The sequence below is a fragment of the Apteryx mantelli genome, unplaced genomic scaffold, assembly GCF_036417845.1.
Source record: "Apteryx mantelli isolate bAptMan1 unplaced genomic scaffold, bAptMan1.hap1 HAP1_SCAFFOLD_20, whole genome shotgun sequence".
Classification (NCBI taxonomy): domain Eukaryota; kingdom Metazoa; phylum Chordata; class Aves; order Apterygiformes; family Apterygidae; genus Apteryx; species Apteryx mantelli.
In genome coordinates this window covers 4608042-4618137 of record NW_027118553.1, presented here as the reverse complement: position 1 = coordinate 4618137, position 10096 = coordinate 4608042, and the positions used below count along the sequence as shown (strand labels likewise).

The 10096-nt window shown below is 50.6% G+C and overlaps 1 protein-coding gene across 1 annotated transcript; it reads right to left on the bottom strand.

Moving 5' to 3' along the window:
• Nucleotides 1-436: 436 nt before the first annotated feature.
• Nucleotides 437-1246, bottom strand: LOC136996091 (olfactory receptor 14C36-like; the record flags this gene model as incomplete). Its single annotated transcript, XM_067317086.1, has 1 exon — nt 437-1246. A coding segment is annotated over one exon (810 nt), but the record flags the coding sequence as incomplete, so codon positions are not given.
• Nucleotides 1247-10096: the final 8850 nt, after the last annotated feature.

Here is a 10096-nt window from a genome sequence, read left to right as displayed (position 1 = left end):
AGCTCTCTTAGTGGACAGGGAACCCATGGTCTGCGCACACCTGTACTCATTGGAGCCTGACTCTGTGCCACTGAGCTCCCTTGGTGTCAGCACCAAAAGAGACACTGCAAAGGGAAACTCTCCTCATTGCACTGGGGGCATCCAGGGAGCTCAGACTAGCGGGCTCGGAGGTTCTCCCATCTCTGCTGATGAAGGCGGAAGCCTGGCTTCCTGCTTCAACGCAGTCTCTCAATCAGATTCAAATGAGAGATTCCTGAGGACAAGTGGCACGAAGCAAAATATTTATTAGTTCTTTTAGGAGAATGTAACAGAGAAAAGTAAGTGAGAAAGAAAGACATGAGCAACACCTAGCTATGTTGCCAAATACCCTGGGAATGAGGAGCAGATGCACATGGGAGAGTTATTGGTGCTGACATTGTACCTACTGAACCAGTTTCCTCAGTGCGTCTTTGAGCTCCCTGTTCCTCATGCTGTAGATGAGGGGGTTCAGTGAAGGAGGCACCACTGCGTACAGAACGGCCATCACCAGATCCAGAGCTGGGGAGGAGAGGGAGGGGGGCTTCAGGGCAGCAAATATTACAGTGCTGATAAACAGGGAGACCACGGCCAGGTGCGGAAGGCACATGGAAAAGGCTTTGTGTCGGCCCTGCTCAGAGGGGATCCTCAGCACAGCCGTGAAGATCTGCACGTAGGACAGCACAATGAAAACAAAACACCCAAAGCCTAAACAAACGCTAATCACAACTGCCCAAACCACACTGAGGTAGGAGTCAGAGCAGGAGAGCTTGAGGATCTCAGGAACTTCACAGAAGAACTGCTCCACAACATTTCCTTGGCAGAGTGGTAGTGAAAATGTTTTAGCAGTGTGCAGCACAGCATTGAGGAAACCACTGGCCCAGGCAGCTGCTGCCATTTTGACACAAGCACTGCTGCCCATGATGGTCCCATAGTGCAGGGGCTGGCAGATGGCGACAAAGCGGTCGTAGGCCATGACTGTAAGAAGAGAATATTCAGCCAAAGGGAAAAAGACAATGAGAAAGACCTGGACAACACATCCCGAGTAGGAAATGGCCCTGGTATCCCACAGAGAATTGGCCATGGATTTGGGGACAATGACGGAGATGGTGCCAAAGTCAAGGAGGGAGAGGTTGAGGAGGAAGAAGTACATGGGGGTGTGGAGGCGGTGGTCGCAGGCTACAGCTGTGATGATGAGGCCGTTGCCCAGGAGGGCAGCCAGGTAGATGCCCAGGAAGAGCGAGAAGTGCAAGAGCTGCAGCTCCCGTGTGTCTGTAAATGCCAGGAGGAGAAACTCGTTGAAGGAGCTGCTGTTGGACATTTGCTCCTTTAAGGCACAGGGGGACTGTGTGATGAAGAACAGACATTGACAAATTAGGGTAGACTTGTTAGAGCAAAAATTTCTCATAGCCTCCCCCAAACACACACACATTACTTCTCCCCATCTCAGCAGCACCGTCCTTGAGCTCCATGGCTTGAGCTCTGGTTTGTGCTGACTGAGTTTGCCGTGAGGAGCAGGGACCTCTGCCCTTGGGCTCCAGAGGAGTCAGCCCTGACCTACAGCACTGCGGACATGGGAACAGGGGTGACTACACTGTTATATTCCCAGTTCCAGTCAGAGTTAATCCACTCATAATGTTGAAGGCATTTTCAGCATTCTCACTCCCACTTCCACATAATGGGGTATCATGAATAGTTTTAAAGCTTCTTTGGTTTTCTTTAGCTGACCCTGTCACACCTGAGGAGGATTCTTGGAGGCAGAAATCCTCAGCATTGCTGCTGCACTCAGAGTGAGCAGCTGTGATTGTGGAGAGGCAAAAGGATTCACTCTGGCTTGAGTGCAGAGGGAGCAGAGCTGGCCTGTCCAGCTGCCTTCTTCCCAGCTGCCCTGTGCTCCCACCTCGGAGGTGGAGGACAGTTGCACTCATGTTACCCGAAAAAGAACAACACCGCAGAGAGCAGAGGAATGCACTTGCAAAGTGCCCATCATCAGCACTCTTTCTGAGGGGATGTGAGGCAGGTCTCAGCCGTCTCCTTTTACCCAGCAACACATCAGGCTCCTTCCAGCTGCCCACATCCAGCCTCCCAGCAGCATGTCTCAGCGTGGCCTCAGGATCTAGGTGGCTTCTCCCTGGGGCACCTAGATAACACGCAGCTGCAATGGGAGAGCTGTGTCCTTGTGGAGGGCAGCTTGCAGCCCAGCCAGACACCCCAGGGAAATGGCTGAATGTCCTAAGGATGGGGAGTCCTGATGAGAGACCTGGCTCTTTCCCAGACCCCCACACTGCATTGCCCAGACACCCACAGGTTAAAGGGCACCTCACTGTCAAGGACACGTCTGCATGGCAGGACCTGCACGGTCAGTGTCTGAACTGCATTAGAAACCCCCCTGCCCAGAGAGTCCAAGGGGAAGCACAAAGGCAGCATGGGCAGGTGGGAAAGATGGAGCAATACCATGACATTTGTGATGAGGGAGGCAGGGACAGGGAGGGACAGAGGGGCACTCAGGAGTGTCTCCTCTCCTGCATGTCTGGCTGCTGAGGAAACGACTCCTGCCCTGGACCCCACAGCCTTGAGAGCAGAGGGCTGTGCTGGCTGGGAGAGGAGAGGAGGCCTTGGAGCTGATAGTTTCCTCTCACACTCTGACCATGACTCTACTGCCTGGAGCCGTCCCTGCGGGGAGCTGTTTCTCTGTCCCCACGTCTCTCCCCTCTCAGTGCTCACAGACCCCATCCCACTCGCTGGGTGCTCAGCTCTGCCTTGCAGAAACCTCCTGGGTGAAGGGCTCTGCCCAGGGGCACCTCCGTGTTTGCAGGTGCTATGGAGCAGGTGAGAGAAACCTTGCTGAGGCTGGAAAGGTGATGCTGGCTCTGTCTGCAGGCTGAGGGGTGGACGAAGGCATTTGCTGAGTCCCTCCCAGAACTGATCCTCTCTCAGTGTCACTGTTTTGGTGCCTCCGTCCCCTGTCTAAACCTGACAGATCCAATCCCATTTCACTCCACCCAGACAGAATAAAACTGAAAGCACAGACTCATGACAGCTCCTTCCCTTTAATGTATACCCTGCTTTGACCTTCCTTTTGGAAAGGCCCCTCCAGAAACGTCCTGGGAGTGAGCTGTAGCTGTGAGCAGTCCTGACCAATGCAGCACCCTCTCAGCAGCAGAATGAACCTGCCCTGATGTGTGTATGGGGGGGATCTCTCCTCCCACCCAGAGCTTCTCCCTGCAGCGTCATGGGGAGTTCCTCAGGCAGGATGAGTGCTGACCCTCACAGGTAGCAGAGTCACTGCCCTGGGCACACAGCACCCTGGGGCACAGGGACACTGCTCTGAATTACAGTCCATGCAGACATGTGTGCACACCCCAGCTTCACACCCCTGCAGCTGTCCCCAAGAAAAAGGAGCAGGATGCCCTGTCCCTGTGACAGTGTGGAGGAAAATCCCTGCTCTGAAGCACCTCTTTCTCCTCTGCAAAGCAAAAACTGGGAGAGACACCCTTAAAAAACAGATGTGGAAGGGGATGTGTTGGGTTTAGCAGACCCCTCCAGGAACCTTGGTAGAATTGCCCTGCAGCCAGAGATTTACCATGTCAAGGGCTGTGAAGATTTCTCCTGCAATGCACTGTCAGCCGTTCTCCCACTCCACACTGCCTTTCGCTTCTCTCTGCCTTGTCTCATCTCATGGAAGCGGCAGCAGGCAGTGCCCGGAACCCTGCTGCTCTTTGCAGAGGAGCTGCTCCTGCACACAGCTGTCTTCAGCAGTGCTGTCAGGTTGCCATGAGCTCCCTCCATCCCAGGAGCCTGGCCCCACTTGGCAACAGTGGCCCAGCTGAAGGCATGAATTTCTCTGTCCCGTGTGCTCCATCCTCCTGGGAAATGTTCGCTGTGGTAAACCAAAATAATCACCTTTGCTCCCTCTCTAAATAACGCAGAGAGACCAATTACAGCATTGTCACTTGTTTCATCAGAGGATGGTTATCTACAAGAGGTGGAAACGTCCCACTTTGGAAATCCATATTCACACATCTTAACTAGGCAGGACACCTAGAAAGGGCCAAGTTGGAAGCTCATTTTCCCATGGTTTGGATGCTGATTCAGATGGGTCAATTTGGGCATTTCATGCCCGTTTAGAAGCCCCTGGCATGCAGTGGGATTCAGCTAACTCTCATGAACTCCACAGACACACAGGAGGTGGGATTCCCCTTGCCCAAGCTGAAGTGGGCACAACAGAGATGTCTGCATGCAAGTTCCTTGTCTAAGCTCCGGTTATAACACCTGGAGCTGGAGGGTGGGAGTCAGTTGCTCACATGCAAACACCTGAGGACATTTGAAGAGACAACGGTGGTCCCAGGCATGTGCCAGTGTCTGCTTGCTCTGATGGAGCAACTGGGAGGCCCACATCCTTCTGGAGCATCAGCTAGGGACCAAGTGGAGAACTTCTTTGGCCATCTGAAATGACATTAGATGCCTACTACAACTAGTGTTCCACTCACACAAAAGCTGAAAGAGATGAAGATCCCAATGTTACAAAGAGCTAATGTAATTCAGCGCAGACACTTGATTTAATGACATAAAATAGGCTGGCAGGGCCATGTCAGATGCCTGGGGTGTGCAGCACAACCACATGTGTCTAGCAGATACAGAATGGAACCTACAGGAAAACAATCGCCCTTTGCAGTGGCACTGGGCAAGTGCTGCAGGGCATCTTGGGTTTCCTACCTGTACCCAAACAACTGAATCCCACCACTGCCGTTAGGGAAAGTCCATCCCGTCTACATCCATGTGCGCTGCATAAATGGGAGGCACATCACACCAAGGTCTCCACTCTAGTCTCTGCACTCTCAAACCCTTCTTGCTCTCCACCCTCTGAAACTCTTCTCACCCTGACAGATGATAAGAACAGCGACTAGGCTAATGACGACCTCAGGGTGGACAGATCACAGGCTGCCCAGGTCCAGGGACTTCTTCAGTGACGCCTTGTCCTGCTTGTAGTCCGGCTCACATCTGTCACAGACCCCAAGGAGCTGCAGAGTCAGCTCGGGCCACCAACCCCTCTCCTGCCATTCCTGCATGGCCCAACTCAGTTTCTTCCTGGCCTTGGGCACTGCAGGCTTTGCTCTCTTAGTGGCAACCACCTTTCACCATTACATTGCCACCTGCTACCCCTGACAGCATGTCACCACTTGCAATCAAAGCCTTTGCATACATAAGGTCCTTGGTAACATACTTCCCTGTGACAAATCTTCAGTTGACAACACAGCTGAGGTGCTGAAGCGAAAATGTATGCAAACATATGCAGCCTGGGGTGCAGGCAGGAGCAAATGGAGATGCACAAGCTGTCACAGGAGTGCCACATGGTTGGAATAACTGAGATGTGGTGGGATCACTCACATGACTACAGTCCTTCACTGGCAGGGTGCAAGTTCTTCAGGAGAGACCACCAGGCAAGGTGAGGAAGAGGATTCCCTATGTGTGAAGGGGTAGCTTGCCTGTATGGAGCTCTTCCATGGCATGGGCCAAGGGAGGCAGCTCTGAAGAGCAGAGGAGCTCAGGAAAGCCCACAGGTCTTTAAGGACAGCACCTGTCAAGCACAAGAATGCTCCATAATGAACAGTTTGTAAAATTAGTAGACATCTCTGGACCCCAGCTTGGTTAAACAGGGAACTCCCATGTGAGCTCCAGGGCAATCAGGCAGCATATGGAAAGGGGAAGAAGGGCGAGGCTGCAAAGGAGGAATTTAGAAACATTGTCCAGCAAAGTCGGGATGGCGTTAAGGAAGCCAAAGGTCCCTTGGCATAAAGACACTTTCAGGGGATGTGAAGGACATGAAGAAGAGCTGCTACTGCTTCAGTGACAGTAAAGGAATAAAAAAGGAAATGTGGGCTCACTGCTGAATGGGGCAGGGATTCTAGCAAAAGTGGATGTAGGTTGGTCTGGGAAAGTCAAGTCCTTCCTGGCTTCAGTTTTCACCCACAAGGTCTCCTCAGATGTTGTGCCTAGAGTCAGGACTCCTGAGGAGAAAACCAACCCGCAGTGCCCAAGTCTCTAGAACTCAACCCACAGAAGTCTATGGGATTGGATGGCTGGCTTCCACGGACATGCAGAGCTGGCTGCTGTGACAGTATGGCTGCTCTGTGTCACCTTTGAAATGTTGTGGAAAACAGGGGAGGTCCCAATGAGCAGAAGAAGGAATATGTTGTGCCCATCTTCAAAAAAGGCCACAAGGACAAAGCAGGGAGCTGCAGGCTGTTCAGCCTCATGTTGCTGAGGAGAGTGTCATGGAGTCAGTCCTCTCCGATCACCTTTCTGGGCACATGATGAAGGTGCCTGGGAACAGTCAGCATGGACTTACCCAAGGTAAATCATTCTTGAGCAACCTGATTGCCTTCTGTGATGAAAGACCTCTACTTGTGCAGGAGAGGAGAGCAGTGGATGTCCAGCAGACATCCAGATAGACAAAAAGACGGCTGGATGATTGAGTTGAGAGGGATTTCATGAATGGGTTTCATGAATTTCATGAATGAATTTCACGAATGAGCTGCAGGCCTTTCATCTTCCACTTTGGTGAGGAGAGTGTCATGGAGCCAGTCCTCTCAGATCACCTTTCTGGGCACATGAAGAAGGTGCCTGGGAACAGTCAGCATGGATTTACTGAAGGTAAATCATTCCTGACCCACCTGATTGTCTTCTGTGATAAAAGGCCTGCACTTGTGGAGGAGAAGAGAGTAGTGGAGGTCCAGTAGACATGCAGATGGGCAAAAAGCTGGTTGGATTATGGAGCTCAGAGGGTTTTCATGAACGGGTCATGCTTGACCAGGAAGCCAGGGAAAGGTGGGGTATGCAGGGGTATACCCCGCATCCTGTCCTCTTTGAAAGGCTCCTCAGCAGGACAGAAGAACCTGTGCATCAGGACAGGCAGGGACCTGACCGGCAGAGGAGTGACCCCGAGGAGAAGGCCCTGGACATTATGAGGGGTGCCATATGAGCCAGTGATGCATGCTCACCACAAATGAGGCCAGCTGCATACAGGACTGCATTAGGAAGAGCGTGGCCACCCAGGTAAGGGCAGTTCTTACCCCTCTCGACTCAGCACTGATGTGGCCACATGTCTGGAACAGTGTGTCCCAATGAGGGTTGCCCAGTGCTGGAGGAATGGGGAGCCACTGGAGAGGGTGCAGAGGAGGTCTGCCAAGAGGAGGTTGGGGGCCTGAATCACATGGCCTGTATGGAGAGGCTGAGGGACCGGAGCTTCTTTAGCCTGGGGAAGTGGAGGCTAAGGCCAATACAGTAGTCACCTGAGACAGGGTGGTTTCAGAGATGAAGGAGCTTTTCTTGGTAGTGGGAAGCAGCATGAGAAGGGGAAAGAGGCAGAAAGTGCATCTTGAGAGGTTCAGACTGCACTTCACGTAACAAGAATGTCACTCGTAGGGTAGTGCTGTGGTGCAGCAGGACACCCAGAGGGACTCTGTGATCAGCCCCTTGCCTTTTGTTTCAAGAAGCAGCCAGCAAGGAGAGCGGAATGTCAGTAAAGGTGGGGAGATCCTGCATTGAGAGCAAGGTGGGGAAGCAGGCTCTAATCAGCCCCTGGGGAGACTTTGTTGATAATGACCCTCAGCAGGACCCATTAACGCTCCAAGAAACTTGGCAATTTGCTTCTGACGTAAACTTCTTGAGAGGTTTCTTCAGTCTCCTCTCAGCATCTGAGGTTCATGGGCTCAGCACCAAAGACACCCGAGGGGTCATTAAAATGCAAAAACCCCTAGGGAGCCATGCCTCTCCCCATAATTTTCTTCAGCTCTTCAATTCTTGTGCTGTGGCTAATTGGAGAGGTTTCAGGAGTGTATTTACAAGAGGAAGATTTCAGTGAGCATCAAAAAAAAAAAGAGGGATTTCTGCTTTTAAAGATTTCCTTATTTTTCAGCTTACAAACTAGAGTCATATCGACCTTCTCCAACTGATATTGATCCAGAGTGTCTCCTAATGAAGTCAGGACAGGTAGGAAAAGCACCAACCTGGAGGTCAGACAGCCATGCAAAATATTCCTCCCCACCTCCCCAGCCCTGCCACTTCTCTCACCAGCCACTGGGGACTTCGATCACTCTTGTTCAAATCGAACCTTTTGCCACTCAAGGCTGCAGCTGAATGTTACAGCTCATGTGCACCAGTTCCCACCTGCTTTCCTTAGACAACTAGCTGCAAAAAGACCCAGAAGGATTTGTCTTAATTGCGATCAAACACAAATAAACTTGATGCAGTGTCATAAGAAGTAAAATACACTCCTCAACTGTATGTCAAGTCCAAGTTGCCTCCAGTGATGTCCATGGTCTACAACGAAGAACCTTCCTTGAACTGTTCTTCACAAATAGATAGGAAAGGCTGGAGGAACACACAGTGAAGGAGTTGATTGAAGAGACAATTAGACTGCTGAAAGACAAGGCAAGCTTCAGGCTCTCTGAAGCTTAAAGCAGCAACTGGAGAGTTGAGAAATATCTGACTGATAAAGAGTAAGGGGAGGAGGAGGGCTGGAAAACTATGGAAAGTGCATATGCCCAGATAGTCTGACAAACAGTTGACTTTAGAAACGATCAGTTTAATCAGGGATGTGGAAATATGTGAGAGATCACTGAGACTAAATCCACAGCATAACAGACAGAGCAGTGATAACACAAGTTAATGGGCAGATCAACATTTCTTCTCCTGAGATTCAGGCCCTTCCTCCAAATTTTCATTATGTCATCATGAGAAAACACTGACTTTTTAAAAAAATTATTCAGTCATTTCAGCTGATGAAAATGTTCTCATTTATTTATTTTTTAATGTTGAGAACAGCTCTTCACCTTTCCAGGCAGAGCTCACGTGTCCAACCACAAGCACCCAGGGGCACTTGGAGAGGCCCCAGTGTCTCTGAGGCACCTCCCTGGGCCTGGCAGATCTCACAGGGGACCTGCAGGAGATGAGAGTGCCTCGAAGCTGCAGAGGGAGGCTGGGCAGAGGGGACCAGGGCACCTGCAATGGCACCAGCCACCCATGATCCTGTGACTGCATCCCACCCCAGTTCTGAAACTCTCTTCCCTTTTCAGACAGAAAGATAATGTGTAATTGCTCCGGAAGCCTAGTATACTGAAACAGAACAAATCAAGAAAGACACTAAGAACACAAAATAAGAGCTGGAAAGATTAAGAAAATATTTCTTTGCTTTAAATCTTTTTTCTTAATTCCCTTCTAGTTTCAGTCTTAAAGTCATTTCTAAACATTTCTGTTATAATCAGGCCTGCACTGTTAAAAAAGATATTTTTGTGTCTCACACAGAGCCCAGTGCTCAGAAAACCACCCTCTGTCCACGGCTGTCCATGCCACTCTTTACTCTTTGCACAGAGCATGTCACACTCTGAGGTGTTGGGCTCTCTCGACTGGTGAGGAAAGCAAGGTGACCAGCTTCATCTATCTTTGGATGGCCAAATCTGCAGAAATCTCAACACACCTATGTTACCATGACGTTTTAAAGGAGTCCCTAAAACACGTAGCTACACTCCCTTTTCATTCCCTCCACAGTCAATGAAGTGCCACTGCATTTTTGGGGACAACAGGGAGGAGGCTGATCTCACCCCAGGCCAGACCCCGTCAGTGCAGATGTCTCTGCCTAACCCAGTTGTCTGTGCTTCCCTTTCTAGTCAATGCAGGGAAAGAAGTTGTCTCAACTGAGTTGTTTCCAGAAGCATTTCCAAATGACAAGCTAAGGTCCCATACGAGCCACCTCCAAGATTTCCAGCACCACATGGGAACACAGCTACCCCAGGGCATCTCAGGCAGCAATAGCCTCTCTATGTGGTCCAATGAATCAAGCCCCAAAAGGAGATTCTAGTCCAGAGTTGAAATCTTCTCAAAAAATAACTCAATGCAATAATTGACAAAAATCCTCGTTTCCAAAACTTCACACAGTTTTTACCATTGCCAAATATGTTTTCATTCTTAATAATTGGCAGCACCATGTTCGTGCACTACAGTAACCATGGCTATGAAGCATGGCAGGGACCAGGGTCCCAGATAAAGCTCTCCACATGATGTGTGTTAAGAGCACCTTTGC